This window comes from Phalacrocorax carbo, chromosome 1, assembly GCF_963921805.1.
Source record: "Phalacrocorax carbo chromosome 1, bPhaCar2.1, whole genome shotgun sequence".
NCBI classification, from domain to species: Eukaryota; Metazoa; Chordata; class Aves; order Suliformes; family Phalacrocoracidae; genus Phalacrocorax; species Phalacrocorax carbo.
This window is the reverse complement of record NC_087513.1, coordinates 105,012,201-105,039,242: the sequence shown is the minus strand read 5'-3', so window position 1 is coordinate 105,039,242 and position 27,042 is coordinate 105,012,201. Positions and strand designations below refer to the sequence as shown.

Genomic DNA, 27,042 nt, shown 5'->3' with positions numbered 1-27,042 from the left:
CACCCCCACGTGCCCCTTTGAGACAGCATGGATGTGCAGGTGGGCTACAGGACAGCCCTAAAACGGGGAGGGCAGGGGGTGCAGACACAGTAGGGCCAGGTACTGCAGATCACAGGACAAAACTGACACATTAGTATCACCTGCGCTTTGGGTGGTGGCATTGCTGAGGCGCAGAGGAAAACTAGCTACACGTGCATGTCAGGCGGTGCCACCTGGAAGCCAAACGGTTGGCTGAGGCCGATGGAGGGTGAGGTCCAGCTTACATCTCGCTCAGCGCCTGACGCGCAACCTTGGCTGCTCACCTCTCTGACAGGTACCCCGACCCACGGAAAGAGAGACACCTCAGGCGCAGAGGCTGCCCTGTTGCATTGAATGTTGCTTTATTGGCACTCATGACAAACAATTTTGGGAGGACTAGAAATCATACTCTGGCTATCTCGCCTTCCACATGGATGAACTGATCACCAGGGCAGAGAATCACAATGTTTTCCTGAGCCAACAAGTGTTTGGGTATTTCCCACCAACCTCACTGCTGCTCTGTAAGGGGACAGTCGTTTTACGCTGAGGCCCGTATCATATTAACACTGAGACCTCTAAAAGCCACGATTGGACCCTTGGCAGTTCCGTCCTGTTCTTCAGCTGCTTCAACATAATCTTGTTATTTTAGGTCAAATTAAGTGTTTCAAATATTGCAAAACATTGTGTTTTACTTTGGTAACAAAATATTAAAACTGTTAATAAGATCCTTAAATATTTGTGCAGTATCAGTGTACTGAATAACCCAATAAATCCATTTACTCACCCGGAGAGGATACACTGAGCTTTACTTAGAGAAATCCATTTTAGTTATTGCTAGATTTTTATGAAAACTGAAGGATGACTTTTCCTGGAGGACTGGAATGAGAATGACAGTTTTAACACTTTTGCTTAGCCCTCTTAAAAATTTTTCAAGACAAATTTTTTTAAGCTTTAATGGAAGTTAAACTGTACTTATAAATAATTTTTGCTTTCTGTAGTATCAGCTGAATACATAAACAGGGATTACTCTATAAGCAATAAATATATTTGAAGTCAGTATTTCCTAACTACTATGTCATAATCTATACTCCACAAGGCCAGAACCTGACACTATGCTGGAGAAGTTTGTGTCTGAGATTCCTTACAAAACAATAAGCATGAATTACTGAACTGCTGTTATTCAGCCAATGTGCCTCTATAAGCATCAGATTCATGGGACCACTGTAACCATTCCAGTACTGACCTCTGTGTGAGGTTTTCCAATGAAAAATACTAACTTTCACCTTCCGCAGATACTTCCATAATCTTGATTTTAGTGCCTGGCACGGGACTACAACCATTTACGTAGGATTTGGATTAACAAAGATGTTTGGATAACCTTGATGATTCAACTTATATTGAAATGAAATTAATTTTTGCTTATTTTGATTAATATTTGAACATAATGGTATATTTGGTTTCAGTACAGTGCACGGGCATCTATGATAGGCACATTTAATGTATTTACATATTTTAAAAAATTCTAATCTTAGGGAAATCAAGCAAGGTCTCATATGCAGTGCCAGAGAACACTAGCTATATATCCCAGTATTTACGGCAAACACGTCCTTTGAATAGGAATAGCTTTATATTTACTGGCATACCTCACAACTTCCCCGGAGGTACTGAAAGTCACATGCGCTGGCCATGCAGGAGACCAACCTGTTGCCCTTGCACCAGTTCAAGCTGGGTCAATGCAAGGCCAGGAAAGAGAAGGCAGAAAGCTTGCATTGCCTTGGAAGTACCCTGCACTCTCTTCTGCCGCGACTCACCTACATTGCCTTCACCTGGAATGGGCTGGGGCAGCAGGGCAACAGTGCCTAGCACAACCTTGATGACCTCCTTGTGCCAGGACTCTTGTTTTCCTCACAAGCACTTAAAACTGGAAGAATATTGCAACACAAGAAAATATACCCACATTTCTTCTTCTCACCTGTCAGTTGCCAGCAGGGGTGAGGGAGGATGTTCATTTTTTCCCATGACTCCCATTTGACTTCTGGGATAATCCTCACCCTGCAGCCACCTGATGCCTGGGCAATGTGTGCTTCCAGTGACCGGGTATGGGGAGCACCTGGAGGTCTCATTTATCTATTCCAGAAATACACTTTTGCTGGACCTGAGAGTGGCTGTGCATGACTAGTCAGGCAAGAACTGATTGGCTCTGAAGCTCCACCTGAGGAGCTGCTGCAAAGCTGCAAATAGGGCTTACATGGTGAATACCACAGCACAGTCTTTTATGGACATCATTTTATACCTTTGATGTACCTTTAACATATGTCATGGCACCCTCCCCAGTTACTGCATTTACTAGAGCATACAACATTAGAGCCCAGTGATGAAATGCAGCAGAAAATAAGCAAAATAAGATACTTGAAGGGCATCAAGGGTAGTACTCATTCCATCAAACTCACAGGTGGGCTTCTCCTGACTGCAATTAAATAAGGAGGAATTTAGTAAGAGAAAAGCAATGCAAGATCTGTAAGCAGTGAATCCTTGTATCAGCGAAGTACTGTAACGTATATCCTGAAATATAACCTCTACGTGACAGATCCCTATCTGTGAATAGGGACAATATCAATTTTACTTCTCCTATATTTTGTTGGGGTCACAAATCGTATCCCACAATCCCTTATGTGAACGTGATGTTGGTGGCACAAGGAAGCACCAATCTCAGTGAGGACTAAGAACCAGTTCCTGATTTTGGGCTTATGGTTGTACAAATGGGAATGGCAACCCTCAGGTGCTGCAGACTGGAAATGAAACAGACAGTCTTGAGGGAGTTGGGGGACTTAACTGTTTCACTATGTGCTGCTAAATAATAATAAAAAACCACCCACAAAAATTAAACAACAAAGAAAACCCAAAACAAACAACTACAACAACAAAAAAGATGACCAGAAACTTCACCAAAAACCCAAACTATTAAACTTGTTAACTTTTAAAAATCTTCTGGTGCATGAACACAAATTAGTCTCATCTAGAAAAACCCTCCCAAACCGAACTACAACTGCCATCCAAATATCCTGTTGGTAATGATTTTGTGCACTGAAACGGTACACATATTGTTTCAATTTCTAAATCTGCATTTCAGATGAAAAAGTGCAAAATAAGGTTTAGCAAATTAGATATTAAAGATTTTGCTACTGACTGCAGTTTCTGTTAAATTAGACAAGGACATTAGTTGCCTTAGCAAGCAGAGGAACAATGACTAAAGGCTGTTATTATGCCATAACAGCTACATTAAGATAACCGTAAAAATAATTGTAGATTCACAACATCAGTTCTGTGTAAACATTTTCAGAAACATTTCTGTGTCTTTAATTTGGTTTGCAGTGTTACATAAGGAACAGGGCTTAAGCCAAGAAATACGAATTGACAATAATAAAGTCCTGCAAATTCAGAAATAGTAGTACTGGCCTGCTACGCTACATCTATGTTAGCAAATATTTTAGGAACAGATCAAAGTGACTTCTGCCGAGTTCCTGACACTGCTATTACATGTGTTTGGGGCAGTATACTATGGTTTAGATGCAGTCTCATCTCCTGTTCTGAAAAGTCTTACCTCCGCCTGCAATTTGAAGCTTCCTGACAGGAAAATTTATTAGATGCACGTGGGAAGCCTTGCAGGGGGTGGAGGCCATGCACGGAAATATTGGAGTATACACAAACTACACAAAAAGGGACATTTGGAGCGCTTTTGAAGAAGAGACTGTCGTTTAGTTTTGCCTCTAAGGAATCTAACTCTCTGTCCCAAATCTGCTCTGGGAACCTAGTTAGCACTTGGTAAGTGGAGACCATCAGGGAACTCACCTCAAAACTGCCTGTTGCATCTCTGATCCTAATCATTGCTGTAGACACAGACTTGCAGAGATACCAAACCATTTGTTGCACATTCATCTTTCTTAACTCTACTACCACTTTTTTGTTATCACTTCTAGAACGTTCAGCCCTTTTAGGTAACGCTTCTAGAAAAATGTCATGTAGCATTATTACACATCACTTGGTTAATTAAGCAGTATCATTTGTGGAAATATTGTGCAGCAATAGGTTGCTGCTGCTAATGATGCGACTTAGAGATGCAGAAAAGAAGTGGGTACAAAATACTGCAGAATGTGTGCCTGAAAAATAAGGCCAATTATTGAAGTTTCTGTGACCAAGAGACACATCAACATAAGGTTTATAAGCAAGAGAAACAGCTTCACTGGAGATACCTACCAGATACCTCTGGGAACTTTTTTCCTCCCTGTTCCACACAGATCCCTCTGTCATGTGCAGTCCATTGCTAGGCAAACCTGGCTTCCCCAGAAGCAGGATTATTGCATAGACGCCTGCTGCGACTTCTGCCAGCAGCAGTCCCTGCAAAAGACAGCATGAGCACCTGGTCGATTCCAGTAAGAACTGGAAGAGAGTTAAGAAACAGTAAATACTGGGTGTTTGTTCGAGGTTTCCTGTCCTGGTTTGCCTAGGCCATGCTGCCATCTGGTCTCTTGACATTGTACTTGTGATCCCTTGAGCATATGCTGTACCTGCGTACTGGTATGGATATGACTCTACCCCACGGAAGAGATGGGAAGAGGGTGGATTTAATTATATCAATCCAGCAGGTTGCAGCAGGATTCACATCAAGCCTGACTTTCCACTGGGTATCAAAGCAACCTCAGCAGGTGATGTGTCTTCACAAGCTCTTCATACCTTCATACTTTGTTTTGCTTCCCCCAGTGCAAAAAGCTGTACCTGGTGACTTGTGGAGTGATGCTCTCAAATCCTGGGCTAGTCATCTGTCACCTATCAGCTTTTCAGAGTAGAGATGTATGCGCAACAAAGGAAACAGACTTCGAAATACATGCAAGGACACGCTCAGGCTTACAATTTTTCCTCATGGGGAAAATTCCCTACCAGCAACATACAAGCATTGCTCATCAGATGACACAGAGGCATAAATGTAAGAAGCTGAAGATGAATCGTTTGCACATCTATGTCTGCAGCTTACACCTGCACTGTTACAGTAATTGCTGTGAGAGAAACAGCTGAAACATTACTACCAATCCTTTCAGGTCGGGGACAGCCCTGCAAAGGAGCCACCAGACCAGGGTGACAGAATCTATAAAATGTGGGGAAGTTAGGAGTTAGAAGCTGGGCCCCTCGCAACCTTTAAGGATAAAGTAAAACACAGGCCAACACATTTTTTCTGTGTTGCAGTCCCTGCTGTCTCCAAGCACCTGAGAGATCTGGCTTTAATAGATCTTTTGATGGGCCAAAACCCTTGCAAACACCCCTGCATCAACATACCCACCTCGCTGGGTGGCAGAAGCCAGAGAAATATGAAGGGATACAGAAGGTCTGTATGGTTTGCCGCAGTCGACAGAAAATAGCTAGAGGCATGCGGGACTAAGCATGGTACAGCCCTGCGAGGTGGCAGGACGCTGCAGGGAGCGCAAGCGCACCAGGCACCTGCCTACATTGTCCAAAATAAACAGGAAGATTCACAAGCTCTGTTCAGGAAAAAGCAAAAGCAGACAAGACAGGTTGAAAGCTATGCCTTGCATCAAAGCATATCATGACTTGAAACTCAAAGGCTGTTAATACTAAAGGTCAGTGCATTTAATTAGTGATAGGAATGTCTACCTATGAGTTACTGCCAATGAAACATCAGCAATTACCTTTCATGTTTAAACAACCTTGCACAGTGTTTTACATAACATGGCATGTATCACCACTCAAGTTTAAATAGGACTATTACAATCAACCACTATAATAAGTACGCACTGCAAGGCAAGAATTTCCTGACGAGAGCTTCTATAGCAGCAGCAGATGCATAATTCTGGGATATTTTCTCCTTTCATGTTGTGTACCAGCACTATGATGAAGATTTCTGAAAAAGCGTCACCCTGTTTATGCAGTGATGGAAGATTAGGACGCTCCTCCCTCCACTCCATCAGTACTTAAATCCAACAGAGAACTGGATAATTAGATTTTTTATTTTTTATTTTTCTGTATCCATATGAGAATAGCTGTCCCTAGTTAATTTCTAGCTATATGTCAATATGGTTTTATGTTTCTTTAATGTATGTCTATTTGCATTTGGTGATATTAGCATTTCTAGGGATGCATTAACCACCAGTGATACCTTTTGCTTACTATATCCAGAGGAAAGATTTAAAAAAAAAAAAAAAAGGGAAAAGCTATAATTGCAGTAAATATATGAGTTTTTCATTATCACTTCCTACCAGCTATCCCCTAACATGGCAAACCATGTTTAACTGTTTTAAAATACTTAAACCATACTACTGAATGATTCCTTGGGAATTTTTTAAAAAAAAAACCAGGTCATTTCCATGAAGGACACGTGGCCACCGTGTTAATCCATGAATATGATGTACTGTATTACACTTGTACGATAACTTTGAGGAACAGGGGCTGACATATTCAGGTGCTTATTGAAAACTAGAAGGAGGAGTTAGTTCTGTGTAACAGCAGGTTGTTACACAGCACGACTAGAAAAAACATGTACATATTGGATGCAGCATAGTCCCTCCCTGAAAAATTGCAGGAAGATTGAGATGTCAATTGCAAAGAGCCCATTTTCCAGCTAAAGTTACATATTTTGGTGGTCTTATACCATTGAAGAGAGTTATGTTCCCTCCAAATCAGTTTCCCAGTCCAATTCATCATGTAGCATCACCAGCATTTGTGCAAGGACCACCACCAGGACAGCTTCACCCATCTGGGAAAGAAGATGCTGAGGCCAGCAGCCTGGCCAAACCTCTGCCTGCCAACCCTCCCTAACAGGCACAAGGCAGAAGTTACACAGCTGATTTGAATTTTAGAATCCAAAGGGGGCCTATAGAAAGCTAACTCTACAGCCCTATCACTTTACATGCTCGTTAAAATAAAAAAAGTTTCTTATTTTCAGACCAGTAGCACAAGGATTCACTTATGCAATGAATTTAATGGAAGCCCACTCCACACAGCTGCTTACGCTAACAGTGTTAGAGCTGTTAGTGTCCATGCTATGCACATAATGCAAGCATTGATTCTGCTTTGTATTCTTATAGGACTGTTCTGGGAGGATTTTTGACAAATGTATTCCTATTAAAATGCTCACTTGTCATAATCCAATATTTTTCCATGAAAACATCCCATATTTGAAATCCTGGAATATATTTTTGCTTTGGGAAAATAGTTCTCTGCACAAAAAACTGTTCCCTATGTCACACAGCCCTTCTGCTACATTTAATGAAGTGATTAACACTAGTTCCTTCAGATAAACAATCCTGGATAGAAAACTACATTTTAGGTTTTGGACATGTTGTGTTTACATAATTGGCTTTCTCATGCTAGTCTAAAAATGTCCTCCTTTTGCTGCCAGGCAGGGCTTGCTTCTGTCTGACAAAAACATGTCACAGTCAAAGATTTAAAATGATAAGTTGTGCTGTTTTGGCTGGGATAGAATTAATTTTCTTTATAGCAGTTACTATGGGGCTGTGTTTTGAATTTGTGCTGGAAACAGTGTTGATAACACAGGGATGTTTCAGCTACTGCTGAGCAGCGCTTGCACAGAGCCAAGGCCTTTTCTGCCTCCCACCCCACCCCACCAGCGAGCAGGCTGGGGGTGCACAAGGAGCTGGGAGGGGGCACAGCCAGGACAGCTGACCCCAACTGACCAAAGGGATTTTCCATACCATAAGGCATCACGCTCAGCATATAAAGCTGGGGGAAGAAGGAAGTTGGGGGACATTGGGAGTGATGGAGTTTTGTCTTCCCAAGTAACTGTTACGTGTGATGGAGACCTGCTGTCCTGGAGATGGCTGAGCACCTGCCTGCCCATGACGAGTGAATTAATTCCTTGTTTTGCTTTGCTTATGTACACAGCTTTTGATTTCCCTGTTAAACTGTCTTTATCTCAACCCACGAGTTTCCTCACTTTTACTCTTCCAATTCTCTCCCCATCCGACTGCGGGGGAGGGGATGGCAGGGAGTGAGCAATTGGCTGTGTGGGGCTTAGTTGCGGGCTGGGGTTAAAACCCTGAGATTACTGGAATTGCAAAGGCAGGAATTTAAGTGGCATTTAACAAAACCACCAAACATCTTCAGCCTCTCTTCTTATCCCTACCCTAGAAACCCTCAAACCAAAGCTAACCCCAACTTATTACTGAAGACTGAGAACTGTGATTGCCTTGGACATTAGTAACTAGTGTTTACACAGGTTACAGAATACAGAAAGACTCAAAGAAAATGTTGTGTTTCGTCTAATACCACTGTAATGAACAAAGAAAAAAATCCCACAGAAGCGGCACTGAACACATGAAAGGAGCTTTGTACAAAAGCAATGGTTAAAATTTCACACATTCTGAAGATCAGGTTTTCATTTCAGTTATTTTTCCATACCTTTACTGTACCAGAGGGTCATGTTGTGATAGTTTCTTTTTCTCTCTTAACAGTGAATAAACTTTTATGAAGGAATTTATATTAAAAACTACTTACATCTTGAAGTAGAGAACTTTTCTACAGTAATAATCATGTTCTAACAAGTCAAGACTACTACAGAAGAACTGGTCCAGGAGTTTTTAGCATGAAATAGACTGAATACATAGACTTTGTCTGATCATTCACAAAGGTGATACTTTAACAGCGGGATAATTAGTCTACTCCATTTCTTTTGCTCTACAACCCAAGCAGACACAAGACACTCAGTATTTTGTGAAAGGCAACTAAGTAAGGTTGGGATTTACCCCCACCTGTCCCTTCAGATGACTTTCAAATGACTTCAAGTGATTTCACATCCTTTCCTCTTGCAAGCCAGTTTCCTTCTGAGAGCTCACTCAGTTTTTGGTGGAGGTGGTGGGCTGATCCCAGCCAACAGCCAAACACCTTCACAAGCTGCTCACTCACTCCCCTCTCCTCCAGGATGAGGACAAAATAGAAGGAAGGTGAGAGGTTTGTGGATCAAGAAAAGGACCATTTAACAGGGAAAGCAGAAGTGGTGTGTGCAAGCAAAGCAGAAATAGAAATTCATTCAGTGACTTCCCATCAGCAGGCCGATGTCCCGCCACTTCCGGGCAAGGGGTGAGTGGGGGGTAGAGAACAGAAAGGCTCGGCGCTGTGCAAGCACCGTTCAGCAACAGCCACAGCACTGATATGTTATCAATACCATTTGAGGCACACACCCAGAACAGAGCACTATAGCTTTTAACAATGCTGAAGATTAACTTGGAGTCAAATGGCACGGGTGGTTAGTGTTGCATCAATTTTAATGCTCTGCTAATATTTTGAGAAATGGTCTTAACTTTGGAAGACAGTTTTCAGAACTAGTTCAATCAAACACTTAGATCTCTTTTCAGGGTTCAGAACAGCTTTGTAAATATGCAAAAATGTCAGCTAAGCTGAGACCTATTACTTCAATGCCTACAAGTTATTATGTTTTCTCCTGATTCATTTTAGGCTTTAATTTAACATGAATATCTAAGAGTTATTTATATTTAAAGGGTACATGTTGTACTCACAGGCATGAAAAATATAATTAGTCTCATCTAATGAGTCATAATGAGCTTTTGTTTTTACCTTTCCATAAGCAGAATATTTTTAACGTATTCAACTGGAGTTATTTTTACTTTTTAATAAGAGCAGTCATATGTCAGCCTACCACAATTACTGCAAGTTATTTAAAAAAAAAAAAAAAAAAGAATGAAAAAGCCTACATAAAGGAAACAGCACATGAAGAAAAAATATTTCTCTAAATAAAGGCAAACATAGCCAAAACTGGTTGGGTTTTTTTTTCAAATCCTCATGAAACTTTCAGAAAGATGCAGTTTCTCTCCTCGGGAATTTTGACAGAACTCTAAATAATCTGGAAATCTAAAGAGTGTTAAAACATATGTTTGGCATAAGAGACAGCTCTCCATTACAGCAAATAACTCACCTCCTCAACCCCTTAAAAACATTTGCACCATATACTATGAGGTGTGAAAACACACACATGTGCATAGTCTTGTTCGGCAGAGAGGTTCCCCTTAATTGTTAGGAAGATGCCACTTACAGGCTGATTTTTAAGAAACTCAGATCCTAGCTAAGGTATGATGTACAAAAATATGTAAAATAGTGCTTCATCTCTGTAGCAGATCTACGACAATGACAACATGCCCAGTTTGGAAACGTTAGTCTGTGCAGAAGCTCTTAAATGCTGAATACTTAAATTCCTCACAAAGTTAAATTACGGAGCAAAGACAGATCACAGACCTCAAAATATCCAAACAGAATATCCACATTTCTTTAAGTTAAAGGAAACAATTTCTGCTGTTTATTCAGTTAACTCTCACCCTTCACTACTTTACTAGTAAAGTTATTTGAGTTCTGAGAAGGGAGACTTAAACAGGAAGTTCTTTAACCACTAATGGGCAGCTAAGAACCTGGAGTCATGGAAAAAACGTGGAAACTAAAACCTCTTCAAGCTGCTTGAAACATCATTTGAAAGCGGAACTGTGATGGACAGATTAATATGGAAAAATATCACCTTGTGTTATGCCCAAGTCCCATACAACTGCTCACTTAGTCTGGTATCTTACTGTTCTTACAGCTGGTCTGCCTTTGTCAGAGGATTAGCTCCACCACACTCCTGTCTTTTAGAGCACATGGTTAACAAACTCTTCAGTAATCTGAAAACAACGAGCAAGATAAATTTCATAGGAGGGGAAAAAAACCAAACCCAAATGGAAAGGTCAAGCAATTTTTCCATTAAAATCTGTTTTTCAGAAGTATTCACCAAGCTGAAATAACCAGTCCATTCTTCAAAATAAACTTCAGAAGGGTAAGGCTTGATTTGTGCTAGGTGGAGAAAACAACAAGGAATTAAAAACTTCTTGCCCAGAGAATACACCAGTGTAGTGGATGCCTGCCTGTTATTGTAAGAATCACCTGCACGGGAGAACTTGAATTACTCAGTACAAAGAACCATTTCGCCCACACAATGCATGATGGAGGGAAGGTCAGCCTAAATCTTTACATAAACCAGAAGGTGAAGATGAACTTGAGCTCTCACTGACTGTCAGAGACACTGTGGAGCAACCATTTCTAGGGCCAGAGTTATCAAGAATCACCAGTACTCTTTCAGGTGACAGGGAAGTCTATATTTCTAAGCATGGAAACGTAAATCCTTTACACTGAAAGGTTATCTTCAAAGAGAGTTTGTTCATGATGTCTAAACCTCTGTGGAGAGCTTTGTGCCCAGGGATACATCACCATGGACCACTTAATTTACTTCTGTGGCAGAGCTAAACTATCGTATTTGACTAAGAGTGCTGATTTGAGGTGCACCAAAGCAAGAAAGCTCTGGAGCTCACGTGCTTCTCAGAACGTGCCTGAGGCTTCAACCAGTCATGAATACAGGCAGTTACAAGCCTCAGTGCGTAATGGTAAGGAGGGACCTTGGTTGAAGTCCTGCAATTTGAGTGTGATGCTAGACAGAAGGTGAAATGGCAGTTGCTGAATTCCTTTTCATAATCCATCTAATACAAAGAGCAGGAGGAAGAAATTGTCTTTCCATGGCTATTGCAAGGGAAAATTTTCCAGCCTCACAAGACAGGCAGGAACATACCCACTGTTAGAATGCAGGCATGGACTCCAAAAAAGCTCTAACTATTATGCTTCCTATATTTACATGTTCATCTTGCAAATCTTGTAGTCAGCTTTTATTAACCTATCACTATGTAAAAGAAAAAAATGCATTGGACAAATATTCTACCAATCTCATTAGACTGTTTCTGACCAAAACAAGTTCCTGATTTCAAGATGGAGCAAAATCTAATACTCTCCTGCAGTGTTAATACTACCTTTTACAGTTCAAGCAATGAAACCAGATATCCATTTGTTTTATCCTCCTCAGTGTTTATTTTGCATGTTAATTTACACAGTTTATACTTCACATCATACATTTATTCCTTCTCTTGAAAAAAAATAATTGACAGACACTTGCTTTGAACTGCATTTTGAAACCTGGAACCGGTGCCAGTAACAAAACAGACAACCCTATAAAACATATTAGATCAATACAATGTAAATATAATATGTATTAGAAGTTGCTCGTTATTGCATTAAAAGGAAAACAATCTGGGGAAAAAACAATTAAAGATAATCAGTTCCAGTTGCTAAAACAGTTCAGTGTATTTTCTTTAAAGCCTTCATGTAACGGGAACACTTTTTATTAGCCCACTACCAAATAACGATCAAACTGGTGTAGAGGAAAATGGTGCATGATCCTAAACAGTATTATGGTATTCAACTGCAATATAAAATTCTCTGTCACACAGAACAACAGCAGACTGGGGATGTTCATAAAGTCCTTTCAGTGTGAACCCTGCAAAAGACTGTTTTCCATCATGCTGCATTATTCCATCACATCCCTTATTTTAAGAAGTAAGCCACAAGTAAGCATTCCAAGAACTGTGAATAGATTTTCAGTGTTGGCACAACTATTCGGTAATTTACACAATGGCCCACATAGGAAACTGGGTAAAATTATGACTTGGAAATGATCACGGACATCTTCCTCTCTGCCTACTTTAAAAGTTAGAAAATTCAGATTTGTACAAAAGACATTAATTTCAGAACCAATTCAAATATGTTTTTAAATAAATGGATCAAAATAAAGCATGTCTCCTTAATTTGGCATTAATTTTGCAGAATACTCTGCAATACATTTTCAAATATACAAAATAATACTCTTTACAAAAAAGTTGTAGCTCATGGAAGAACTCACTTGAATAATCTTAGCAGCACTCCGAAAATTAACCACCTTGATTTTATCAAAACAACACCTTAGTTTGATCACTGTAGTTTGAGACTGCTTCTTCACGAGAAGCAATGTTTCAAGAGTTATAAAAGTGCAAGAACATCATCATCATCATGTTCCAAGCTGAAAGGCAGCTTCTGTAAATACTGAAATCAGTATTGCATTTATTTCACTAATGTCAGGACCTTGCAATGGGAAGAATTACATTTTAAGTACATCTTCTAGTGTGGTACCATTGCACTAAGAGCAAAACACTCTTCTCGCTGAACATTTTCATCATCTAAATGCAGAGACTAAGTGATTTGACTGGGGCAAATAGGCAACACACTCAGTAGCATCAGCAGGTCACCAGTCAATGGGCCTGCTCATTTTGCTGTTCAGCATTTTTGTGCCATTCTAATTAAATAAAAAATGGTAAAGTACGATACTCTCAGAGGACCTTCTCATCCACTTGGATAAACATTTCTAACTGCGTGTTGGACTTCACTGAAGAAGAGGAGCCTCAAATTAGGTCCCACAAACCATTAAGGCTGCCTTTTAGCCAAAAACTTCTGTTTTATTTAAGCAAACTACTTACTTTAAGAAGCATTAATATATAATGAACATTTGAATTTGCTATCAAAAAAGAGGACTACAAATTACAAACTTTGGAGCAGGATGACTCTGGTTATTCCTGATAAAATTCTGTAAACAACAATTTAATCGAGAATACCTGCTGCTTTGCAATATCTTAAGTGTAATTTTGTCCTCCTAGAACTACAAAACCAGTGTATTCCTTTCTGCCTCTTTTGCAGTTTCCTCAGAAGTGGTTCTAGCAAGTCAAGAGCTCTGCAATTATATGTGAATATTGATTTTACATTTTAAACAACTAATATTACTATACTCAAGTTTCAGAAAGCTTCCGTGGAGCAAGTTTTGTTATACTTAGTACAGCGTATCAGCACTTCTTCTACGACTTGCTTCTTCAGTGATAGCTACAGAGACGTCATTTTGAGATATCCATATTCTGAAGCACAATAGCCACTCTGCTTGGAATGTACACCTAGTAAAAATATAACAAGAACAAGAATAGCTGAGAAAACCATCAATCTCACAGGATACAATTCCTAAATAACAGTCTGCAAAAAAACCACATGTGAAATATTTTAACTGTTAAAAACTTAACATTTGTGCAACATTCTGGGTAATACTAGTCACATTTAAAGAATTATTATCAACCACTTAGTCCCCAGCACCTGAATTATACAAGCTAATCTATAAGTTCAAAAGGGAGCTTCATTGCAATCTCTCCTATTTTTTTTTTTTAATTTTATTTTATTATTTAATCTTACCTTGATATAAATTTTAAAGTGGCTACCAGTAGAGGGCCTTCTATGACTTAACAATGACCAGTTTCAAAAACCTGAGGACATCTAGGTCAATAGACTACACAATGAGAAATTATAAAGTTTTGCAACAGCATTTGAACACACTTCTGCTGTGAATTAAAGTTACCGCAAGGACTACGATGTCATTTCATGCAGGTAAATATCAGCAATATGACACAGCAGTGTATTCTTCTCACTCTCGGCATCTATGGAGTTTCAGTGTATAAGCAATAAAACTCACTCTCAAAACTAGACAGATTCAAAATTAACCATTGAATTACTGCATTTTGCTTTTCTCTTTTTCCTGATTACCAGGAAAATACCCATATAATCAAAAGACTTCTCACAGATCACAAAAGAACTTGTGGCAGTATATTTTAGATGACATTCCTTCCAAGCTGAGTAGAGTCACAATCTGAAAACAAGACCGATATGTACCACCTACCAATTACCTTGATGTACGGTACTCCATCAATTGTCAAGTGTATGAACATGTTTGCTGAACAAGTCAATAAAAATGCAGTTATAAAAGGTAACACAAGATTGAAGATTATTAGCTTCATTCTGACAATATCCTCTTTTGGCCTATCTTCCATCCCTGTGGAACGTCCAATATTCTGCAATTTCAACTATGTTATCTGCAAACTACAGCCTGATGACATGAAAGGCTTTCATAGTTTTCAAAATGGAATAAAGCAATAAAGCAAAAAGCTCTAGGAGAAGTAGAAAAAGGAAAAGAACAGCTGATCTTCATTGAACCAGACGGAGCCATGTCCAGCGCTTCTTGAAAGGCAGTGAACATAATAATTTCCCCTAAGGTTTCAGTGATAAATAGCTTCTACAAATCTGTGCAGGACAGGAAATACTTAATGAAGTCAACTAGCTCAGAATGTATAGATAAAGGAGAGATTTTAAAATAGTGTATTGAGAAATTCAGCGCTCTGGGTTTATACGATGGAGGAAGAAGGAACAAATAGAAATAATCTTTCCAAGAAAGAACGTATAAAAAGTTACTTCATCTAAGGAAACAAAAACTAATATTAATACAGGACACAGCAATTCTCAGTTATATTCTGGTCAATAATATGTCAGATCCTAGGAGGAGTAAATTAGCCCAGTTCCTTTAAAGTCAATTTACATCAGCTGAGAGTGAGAGCAGTGTGGAAGCATCCCACTCCTACCACTTCACTGCCAATCAAGAATTTTAAAATTGGTTTTAAGCACAATTTCAGAACTTGTGCAAATGATTGTATTTAGACTGATGAGAGAGAGATGCAACTGCCAGCTTATTACTTTAGTCACATGGTTGTTTCCTTACCTGGGGGGGCAAATTAAACATGAGTTTTAGTGTTTCTTTTGTCTTGGTGAGCTTCTTGCTAAATCACAGAAAAGCCAAATACTAATCTTATCAACTTATTTTACTGGTCAGCGTAACCACCTTTAAGGCTTAAATTAAACTGCACGAAACAACAAAACAGTTAGGGCATGAACAGTTAATAAATATTAATGATCGATTAAATATATTAACAATTATTAAACATTAATATTATGAATTCCACTGCTGTACAATTCTTTTATAAAACCGAAATACTACAAAAGTATTAGATAATTCTCATTACAAATGTTATCAGGATTATTCCTCCTCTCTACCCAACAGTATTTTCAGAAATACTACATGCTCTGGCTTTATTATTTGTCTTAATAGACAGAACACAGAATATTTGTGTGAGGGAGAGAGGAGGAAAAATGTGACCAATGAGGTTGTGGTTATTGCTTGTCTTTCCTGAGGTAAAGTGAAATCTGGAATATTATTTGTCCGGGATCCCAGCAGGATTTTCAGTCTCCTCAGCCCAGATCTCTCACCTCTGCTCCTTCCTCTTCCGACACCCTGAATCCCAGAGCTTCCTCAACTTTTCCATTCCAGTATTATTCCTTTTCCTTAGGACCTCTCACCTGAACTACTGCTCTTGTAGTAACATATTCCCATTAATTTATTTTCTCTATCCTTTTCATATGAGGATAGGCTGGGAGAACTGGGTTTGTTCAGCCTTGAGAAAAGGAGGCTCAGAGGGGATCTCATCACCATGTGCCAGTACTTAAGGGGCAGCTACAAAGAAGATGGAGACTCCCTTTTTACACGGAGTCACATGGAGAGGACAAGGGGGAATGGACACAAGTTGCTCCTGGGGAGATTCCAACTGGACATGAGAGGGAAATTGTTCACAGTGAGGAGAGTCACCCATTGGAATAATCTCCCCAGGGAAGTGGTTGACTCGGCCACATTGGACACCTTCAAGAGTCGCCTGGGCAGGGTGCTGGGCCATCTTGTTTAGACTGTGCTCTTCCTAGAAAGGTTGGACTAGATGATCCCTGAGGTCCCTTCCAGCCTGGGATTGATTCTGTGATTTCCTGAGTGTTCTGAGGTGTACCGAGTAGACTGTGCTCCAACCATATGCTACAATTTGCCACCAAGTCGCACAATTACAAGAAGTCAGGAACCCATTACTGACAGGATAAGTCAAAATGCTAGCATCTTATTGTATATTTGAGCCCAGATTTAGCTAAATATCAGAACACATACATACAGTACTTAATATTATACAAGTAAATGTTCAAATAGCATACAATAAAAGGCTAACATCCTCAGACACTTAAACAACTGTGCTTCTACTGTATTACTCAGTTCTCTCTTCCTTAAATACTGAACAAAATGACAACTACAGTTCTTTCTGCATTTACTATGTAAAGTACCATGGATTGTTCCACCCCCCCCCCCTTTTTTTCCTTTAAGCTATTTAGGTCCAAAATATAATAAAGAATTTTAAAGATAATTCGAACACACTGAAATGCCTTAATGAAGGCATCTGTTCTGACATGTTATGATATGTGTCTGTGACAACTTCCATTCCATTGCACTTAGTATCCAGCATAACCCCAGTCCTTTTCATCCGGCTGCTACTCAGCAAGTTGGTTTCTAAGCTTTACTGATACATGAGACTCCCCTGCAGAATTTTTCTTAATTTTTATGAAGTTTCTGCTGGTTAAACCCCCAAATTTATCAAGATGCATCTGGATTGGACCTCTAACATTCAATTTATCAACCACTCACCCTAATTCAGTGTCTCCCACAGATCTGCTGAAGGTACGTTCTATCTCATCATTCCAGTCACTGTGGAAGACTCCAAACAGTGTCAGCCCCAGCAGTGACTCCTAGGGCACTCTGCTCGATACCAGCAGACAGCAGGACACTGAGCTTCTGATTACTAAAGCTGCAGCAGGCCAGCCAGTTTTTAACCCATGTAACTATCTTATCCAGCCTGTATTTCCTCAGCTTCTAGGTAAGAATACTGTAGCAGACAAAGCTGAAAGTCTTACTGCATTGATTGTAGCAACCTCATGCACACAGCTAGAGTCATTTCATCACAGAAAGCAATCAGGTTGATCATGTGTGTTTTGCCTTTGCTAAACTCTGGGTTGGCTTTCTGACTGAACTATCACATATACCCCACCTGTTTGGATAGGGATTCCAGAAGGAGGTGGCCCCTACCTCTCAAGGGACTGAGGGGAGAGGCTGACTGGCCCTAAAAATCCTTCAGCCTGCCTTTTTGCTTTTACTACAGCCTTTGTTCAGTTGTCAGAACTTTCCCCTGACCACTATGATTTTTCACAAATGATAGCCAGCAGTCTTGCAATCACATCACTGACATCATTCCAAACCTCTGGGTTTGTTTAAGGTGTCCCTAACCTATTGCTCTGCTACTTTCTTTTCAACAGTGTACTGGCACACAAAAGGGTCTGGGAGCAGGCTTTACCCTTGGAATCTGAGATAAAAAAGGCATTGTACTTCCATAGTGCCCATCACATGTTTGACTCCTCCCTTTGCCAAGGGACTTGCATTTTTTTTCTTAAGCTGCTTTTACTATTGGTATACCTGTAGAATCCTCTTCTTGCCACTTTTCATTATCTCGAGCTATTTTTTACATATATAGTACATGGCCTGAAGTATATATCTACCTGTAGATAGATATACTAAAAGTATATTGAGGTGTCTTGTTTAAAACCGTCATAGGAAACCTGGGTATTCATCAGTGAAAGACATTATCAGAGAGAACTAATTTCTGATGTTCTTCTCTATCCTAGGACGGTCTCAGAAGTTTATTCTTGTCTTCCCTTTTCCTTTCATATACTGTTGCTGAATTATATAGTTACAATTACCAGCTTCAGTCCTATTGTTCTTTGCTCTTTGAACCTGCTTCTTTCTGATCATGTTTTATTCCATTCACGTTTCCTTGACCATTTCATGAGGCTCACTTGATAAACATGCACAGAGGTGAAAATCCAAAGTACAGAATACTAAAGAGAATGCATTCATAGCTAACCAACATCTTGACTATCAGTTAATCAAACCATCCTCTGTATCTCTCTTCTGTTTCAAGCTTTCTGTGTTCCCCTTAAAGGCTCCTCCCTGCTCTTTCCTCCCCAACAGGCTCATCATGTTGGAAAGGGCCTCAGGAGGCCCAAACTCCATGCTGAAAGCAGAGTCAGCTATGAGGCCAGACCAGATTACTCAGGGCTTTAGATATCTCAGTGAATTGGCCCTCTGCTATTTACACCAGCCACTTATTACCTCATGTCCTCTAAGGTGTCACAAGAACTCTGCTATTTTAGGGAACTGTGAAGACATCTAAAACCACAGAGAGGAAGACTCATGAGACCTTTTGAGATGGGGGAGTGGAAGATGCGGAAAGGAGAGATGGAGAACTCTGTCTGGGACAGAGTTAGGGTGACTCAGCTGTGAATACAGGTTTTTGACAAAGCTAACATTCAAATGTTTGGTCATCAAAGATAATTGAAAGTCTTTTTATTCTCAATGGAGCATTCGGCACAAATAAAGTGGAATAATTGTGGTTGACTTCACAGGCGGATGTGCTAACAGAGAGGATGACGGAGGACAGGAATGTTGTTTGTAAGTCAAATACATACCATATCGGGTTCCTTTTTATAACCACTGGCCTTTCTACACTGCATGTCCATTTAAACTATGAGGCAGTTATGATATCTGAAACTAGGCAAATCCCACATAGATCAAGACTTCTGGCACTAAAAAAGTACAGTCACTGTAATACAGAGGCAAAAACTCACTCATTACAATCAACCGATTTTCCACCAACTTACATGGTGTTCTATCAAGTTCATAGTCCATTCATGTAGGCTAACTAAGAAACAGGGAAGACTGTGCTCTTCCTAGAAAGGTTGGACTAGATGATCCCTGAGGTACCTTCCAACCTGTGATTCTGTGTACTGGTACTACTACTGCTTGCCAGGAAGATACATGACGCTTTTCAGCCATACAAATACTTACCTCCTTAAACTGTTTTGCTGTAAATATCCAGATAATTTCAAGAAATGAGAGATTAGAGAGCTAAGAAGAATAGAGCAATATCAAATACATGAAGTACTTGTGAACAACAAGAGTTATAAGCAGGAAGCTCACCTCAGATATTTTGGGAGAGGACTACAACACACCGCAAACTCCAAATGTTTCTAAAACCTCACAGGCAAGAAGTTCTGCAAATGACAACTGTTACTTTCAGACCTGTCAAACTAGATTCAGTACCAGGTGCAATTGGCTGGAACGGCAATGAACTACTCTCCATCCCACTTCCAGGGCTGGAAAACACCAAGCCCTAAAAATCATTTCAAGGTCATTTTGCAACAGATGGGAGAATTACTGGAACTCAGAGCTAGATCAGGCACTGCAGAAAAATATGTGATAGTGCATATTGCAGTTGGTAGATGCAGAAGGCAATGTTACAAGAGTCTGTGCCAACATTTTCCCAAACTTTTAATTAAAATGAGGGCTTTAGACAATCTCATGTCTCTGTATCATTACTAATTGTCAGACAATGACACTATTCTGAGAATATAATTAACCATCAATGAATAAGATACATTATAGCTTTTGCTTTCTGACTGTAATTTGTTATACAAAACCTCAGACGTTTCAGATTTCATTTTGCTAGATATTGCATATGACAAAGAAGGTATGCTTAAAATAATGTGAAGTTCTGCCTTCCAATTTGTTTTTCAATTTACAGCTGTACAACATGAATATGCAGAAAATCATTTCTTAGACTGCCTTGCTTCATTTATGCAAAAGAAGTGCATATACTGCACAGCCTGTATCTCAAAATTTCTCCTCTATTACCTTCTGCACTCTTTCTTCAGGTTAAGAAAGAGTGCTTTAAAAAGACAACAAACTCCCTGGCAAACACAAACAAGTAGACTGAAAAATAAGGTAGGATGAAAGAAAAAAGACTAACAGAATAACTTTGGAATCATTACGCTTCATTATGGGTTTTGTTTGTTTTACGAAATCAAACAAACAGTGAATATGAGCAAATAAATGTATGTGTCTTAATCACCAAGAGGTAAAAATAACAAAAGACTTCGCTGGTATTAAAGTCTTACTGATTTCCCTAGTTAAACCAGTTAATTTTCTAACTGCTAATATTTTTTCTGTTTATCTGTGCACGTCAGGGGAGAAAACAGTTAAAGACTATATCAATCCCTTAAAATTTAATATATAAGTCCTTATCATGAAAGTTATTCAAATGAGTATTTTGAAAGCTAAGGTCACTAAAAGCTTTTAGATCGTTTCAGTCTACGAGAATATTTTAATTTGTCAATAGACTCAAGGAAGCAGGAAGTTGCACTTTAACATTGAGTAGTATACATTAAGGTCAAGGTTACATCCCACCCAGCAATAAGAATATTCTTAAAATAAAATATATAATTTCAGTTTCATTTAATGTGAAAAGACTATATCAGTGGAGGCCAAAAATAGAGAATCAGAATAGAACAGTATTGGGGGTAGGGGAAAAGGATTATTTTGACATGTATTTATTTTTTAACTAATTGGAAAGAAGTTCAGAAAGAGTAAATCTGTAAAAGCTGAAATATGTTAAACAACTATATTTCTCCATGAACTGCATACTACTTTGCCAATGACACAATATACTCAGCAATATTTCATTTAGCCTGCTTACTACTCATTTCTGTTGGTGCACAAAGTATCAAAGTATAAACTCCACCATTTTTATATAAATCCTAACTTTTGGCATGGAACAAAAATACTAACGTTACTAGGACACACATTGATATGTATTTACATTTTACAGCAAAATTCAGTCAAGTTGGATGCCTTTGAGAAGAGTGACAAAACATTTTGAATGAGTTTTATTAAAAATGGTTCTTCCCCACCCCAAATCTAAGTTTCCTATCCAACTACAACCACCAAGTGAAGTATCAACAAATGACTTTGTACATAAGGAGGCACTAGGATCTGACAGGAGTTGAAATGTGTGTGCAACACGTAATTTACATCTTGCAAAGAGATGATAAGATATAAGCAAAACTAAAAGTTTATAGAAGCATTGAGAAAGCACACATTTATAAAAAAGATACCTCAGAAAAGACTATTAGGAGAATATACCACAGCAGAGACATAAACAGAAATAAAACTGTGGTAAAAAGAGTCTATTTTGGAAATGACAGAGTGGTTAACAGCTTGTTATTAGAAAGTTTGATTACTGTAAAGTTATGTAAATCTTGTGTATTTGTTAACAATCCAAAACATTGCAAGCAGTGAAATGGAAAAATTAGATCATAATCATTTAAATCAGTCATATTACAAAGGACATTTTTTGTGCATTTTTCTATGGAGTTTTCAAGGTGTATCTGATGATTTTGAAATCTGGGTCTCTACAGCATTACTAAACAAACCTGAATCATGATCTGTTCATCAACAAAATTCTACAGTGAAATGCCTAGCAGTGCTTACAAAGCTTCCTCTTCATCCAGGGTTGGTTCATTGCTTCAGGAATTTCGTATCTCCCTTCTTCTCATTTTGCAATGTCACTTTGAATATTTCTTTTATTAGGTGATGCTTCTAGAATGAATCATGTCAGATCTAATCTTCTATTTTTGTAACACATTTGTGTGCTATTTAAGCTTGACTTGAGCAGCGTAATAATTGCATGTGATTTCATTTTGTCATAGCCCTCTGGGCATGTTTTGCTGACAAAGTTTACTTGCACACCTTAAGATAGGTGCATCTGTCATTAGAAAAAATATTTCTTTGTAGTTTGTGGTGGAGGAGGAACTAAAATTTTTGAACCAAGGACCTTAGGACTCATGCATTGTTTAAAGAGAATAAGATAACTGTTAAACAGCAGGAAAAGAACCTTTGTGAGTTTATTGGGGTGGCGTCATATGTTTTTTGAAAAGAAATTTGAGGGGAAGACTTCTACTGGGATTTTAGAAACTTCAGCAACTAGCAAGGATAACTGATTGCCCAAGAAATGAGATGCAAATTACTATTTAAAATAAAACATTGCCATTTTAGTGTAAAATATCAGGTGGACATATTTACTGTAACTTTTTTTCTTTCTTACTTGGAGTTCTAGCTTGCTGAATTTAGTCAGGTTTTCCAGATTTTTTTCCCCAATTACTTTTACCTGGTGTCCTTTTACTAGCATTTTACCTCTATATGGTGCTTGTGGCATCTTCTGGGGTGTTGGCTGAAGGTGATCTGTGAATTGGATTGCTGAAGGACATAAAAGAAAGTTAACGTGACCCAATGCTGCTGGGCTTCTTTCTGACCCAGAAGTGCCATTGCCATGCCTCAGTTTATGCCGCAGAAGTGCATTTGCTACTTTGCTTGTCACATACATGCCTTATCTTCCACATGCTCCTAGCAAATTGCATCTTCACATTTTGTCACTTTTTTTTTCCCTGTCTTGAATGACTTGCACTCACCATCTAAGAGGCTAAATGTAAACATACATTTCAAATTGCAGTTAATTGGCTTGCAAAAGTTAAGTTAGTGGTAGATAATTAAGATGCTCTCCAATCAACAAAGCAAGGTATTTGAATTGGACACACAAAGCAAGAATTCTGGAAGCATTAATTTGCTACATAACCTTCAGGAATGAGATCTTAGAGCCTTAGTTTCTCTGTGTGCAAATAAGCATAGATACTTACCCACACTATGAGGACATTGTCACATACAGATACTTAAAAGACAAAAATGTTCCCAAGATCCTTTACATCAAGCATGATGAAACCACAAAAATTCTTTCATGTGATGAAATTATTTTAAAACAATCAAACGAGAGAAATGCCAATACCCTGAATACAACCGTGGGTGCGAATGAGAAAGAGATTAAAAGTGACAATAATTCTTAGGAGTTTAGATCTCAAGAGAAACGTTAAGATGTGACACTAGAAATTGATGTCTCCATTCTGTCATGGAAGGGGAGTGGCCCACACAGACCAGTGCAGATACTCCATTTTACAAGTGTAACTTATTTACAGGTGTTTATATAGAGAGACATGTACTTCTGCATAGATACGCACCCCTTCACCCATGTATGTTTTATATATGAAAATCTAGTCAGCAACACAAGCTTTCTCAGAACTTTTTCAGTGACCTCTGCCTTAATTCATGGCCTCTTTGAACCTTATTCTGTTGTGCTTGTGAACATATACACACATACACATATGTGAATACATATGTGAAGAATGTGAGATGTGGATGTATGTATACATATACATATGTAAAGAATGGGAAACGTGGATATATGTGTACATATACATACATAAAGAATGGGAAAAATGACATTTTAAAAATTGTTAATTGTGGTCAGTGATGATTTCAAGAGTAATGAAGAAAGGTAGAGTTTTTAATAGTCACTGTCTCAGCTAACAGCAATTGTACACAAGAATATGCCTCCTACTTCATCTGAAGTGATTTATGGCAAAGTCTTTATCCATTATTCATATCACTTTTAGACTGGAAATGCTTGAAATTTACGTCAACAGAGAAGGTCTGTTCCATTTTGCAAAGTTTTTCCGTAAACTGAGGAAGGAAAATCAGTTGGCAAACACATCATTTGTTCTAATTCACGTTTGTGGAGTTAAGCAAATGATTTTAAGAAAGCAATGCAAGATTCAGTTTCTACAGAGCTTTAAATCACAAAGCAAGCATGAAGATGAAGTTTCTCGGACACGAAAATAAAGCAAATTATGTTAAAAGTGACAATTCAAAAGCACATTAAAAGCTCTACATGCATGTTGGCAAGGAATGCCGTGTGCCAGACACTGCAAGAGTGCATGAAAATTCAAATGTAATGTGAAAAGAGAAAAATCAGCTAATATTATAGGCCATAATCAAACCATAACGTTATCATCTCTACCGTATTCACACAAAGGCTCATTTCATAAAATAAATTAAAAAAAAACAAACACAAGCCAAAAAACACCCCCCAAAATACTCCTAGAATAGACTCCATAGTTGTCCAGATAATTTTAAAAGTTATTCAGATGAAAGTAGAATGAAAAAAACCTTACTTACCATAAGTGAATTAGGTCGATAATTGTGAGGATATTCTTCAGAGAAGTACTCTGTATTGTGGTCCAGCCTTTTATGCCCTCCATATTCTGCAGCATCAGAATCCAGAAGGATTTTATACTTAAAAATTACTATTAAGGAACAATGCCAAATTACTGTTAAATGGAATATAAATCAAAGGAAAAAACCTAGAACTGCTGCAACATAATTCATGCTAATAGACTCAATTTAAAGCAATAATAATAATAATACTAAACAACAACCTAAGAAAACTGAAGAGTGGAAAAATATACAGAACATATAGAAGCTGTATGACATTTTGTCTTGAAAATTTCAGCTTAGCATACTGACTCCTAGTAAGGACAGTACCTTTCAGTCTCTTCTTGAATCTTCCATGAATCATATGTTTATTGTATTTCAGCAGATATGTATAGTACTTTAAGTGATGAACTAGACTAAAATTTACCACTAAACAAAATGAGTGGATTTGAATTGCATTTGAGAAGTTACATAATTGTGACCGTCAAAATCAATTGGTGTTTAGCAATATTTTACAGTCTGTCAGAATCTATCAAGTGTTAATGAGAAAAGCATGTAATTTTACAGCAGAAAACCCCACAACTCCTTTAAGAGTTTTTCAGAAAAGAGTCTGAATTATTATAGCACAGAGGAACAAAAGAAAGTTTACATTTAATAAAACACCTTTTAAGAGACAAACATTCTGACTGCAGTTGTTAAAACGGGGTGAGTTACTTAAAGTGTAATGAGTTGGAATACCTGTACAGATACCTAAAGGGACTCAAACAGGTCTAGCAAAAAACTGAAAGACAAAATAACGTTGAAAGAGGAAAATCAGAAAATGTAATAAAAATAAATGAGGAAATAAAGAACTAACACATATTTGAATGTCAATTTCTTCTTATCTGGGACAACAACAAATAGAATGTTTTACTTTTATGATTATTTAAATACCTTTGAATGTCTTGTTTGGACAAAATTAAAACACACTTTTCCCTCCTGAGTTACAACAGAAAGCCTCAATCTCTACTCCCCACCGCTCAAAACATACAGAGAGGGAAATAACAGTGCTCTATAATCCAGTCTGCTTCCTTAATTTTAAGCCATGGAAGAATCTTATTTTGCTAGACCTTGATTTAATAGGATTAGGGAAGACTGAAGCAGCACTCTTTCAAGTCAGTGGTTCTTAAACTGCTTCTGGGCTTCTGTGTTTGCTCAACCTTTTGAACATAGGCCTGCTCAAAAATCTAAGGATTTTGATATTAACAGAATTCTTTTTATTTAAATCTTTCTACACTACTCTCTATCACGAGTTTAGGAAGTTTCCTAACTGTCAGGTCTTACTGATTCAAATCTCTGGCAAGAAGGAAGACTGAAGCATGACATAACACAGAAAGCAGCCTAAACTAAAAGTAACTGCAAATTTGCTCTGAGATATTTCAGTTTAGAAGATTGCACAGGTTTTGCTGACAGAAGGCAAAGAAGAAAAATAGATCTACATGAGGAAAAAAACCAAAGCTGTCAATTAGCTACCAAATCACTAATGTTATGTAATCCCTCCCCACATTATTTGCAGCAAAATGAGAGAAAGGTCCAGAACTGGCAAGTTAGTTGTTGATTTCTAGAGGGCAGGTGCACAAAGGAAGAAAGAGCAGATCACCACTTTCCCTGGCAAAATTGTAAAATTTTTATGCTTGGTTACTTTTTTTTTTTTTAAAAGTTTTAAAGTTTATACTATACTTTGCCAGCTTTAGCCCTCAATGCCTTATATGTGCACTACATACACACCTCCCCCCTTCTATTTTATAAACACATTCAAATTACTATTCATTTGTTGTCATATACAACCTACAAAAATACAAACTACAACTTCTAGTTAGTCCCTCCAGTGCCCTTTCAGACTCAGCATCAGCAATGGCTGCTGCTCTTCCACCGTATAGTTTATTAACATGGCAGGGGGACGTCTCCCTCAAGCATCTCAGTCTTTGCTTCTGTGATTTACACTACACATTAAATTTAATAATTTATCAATGCTGCCGAAAGCCCTGATATCTCTAATGATTCCTTTAAAACTATTTACAGCAAATGTAATTGTTATGGCTATGCTAATTTTAAAACAATTTATGCCATTTCCTTAATCCAGGCTATAAAAGTATGTCTAGCATTGCTCTGTAGCAACACAAAGTGAATATCACTGCCTCTCCACACCTCGCAACGTTGCATATTTGGTGTAAATACTGTTAACCAGATCCTGAGTAACGGGGTCAAAAAGAATTTTAACATCTTCACAAATTAGATATTTCTCAGGGAAAAACAACTAGTTTGGCAAACATGCCCGTTTGCCTTCCAACTTAAACCTCACAGAAAAGCTGCTTTTCACATTTCAGAAATTTATGAGCATC

The 27,042-nt window shown here is 38.4% G+C and overlaps 1 protein-coding gene across 3 annotated transcripts in view; it reads right to left on the bottom strand.

Moving 5' to 3' along the window:
• Positions 1–11,916: 11,916 nt before the first annotated feature.
• GBE1 (1,4-alpha-glucan branching enzyme 1) overlaps positions 11,917–27,042 on the bottom strand; it is a 176,328-nt gene continuing 161,202 nt past the window's right edge. For 2 of the 3 annotated variants that reach the window (XM_064469651.1, XM_064469668.1), the window contains 3 exons: positions 24,626–24,745; positions 22,754–22,816; positions 11,917–13,883 (listed from right to left, as the gene is read on the bottom strand). In XM_064469651.1, the coding sequence (XP_064325721.1) occupies positions 13,827–13,883; positions 22,754–22,816; positions 24,626–24,745 (240 nt within the window). In that variant the 3' untranslated portion in view covers positions 11,917–13,826. The remainder of the gene's footprint in view (positions 13,884–22,753; positions 22,817–24,625; positions 24,746–27,042) is intronic. The other variant, XM_064469659.1, reaches the window with a different exon arrangement.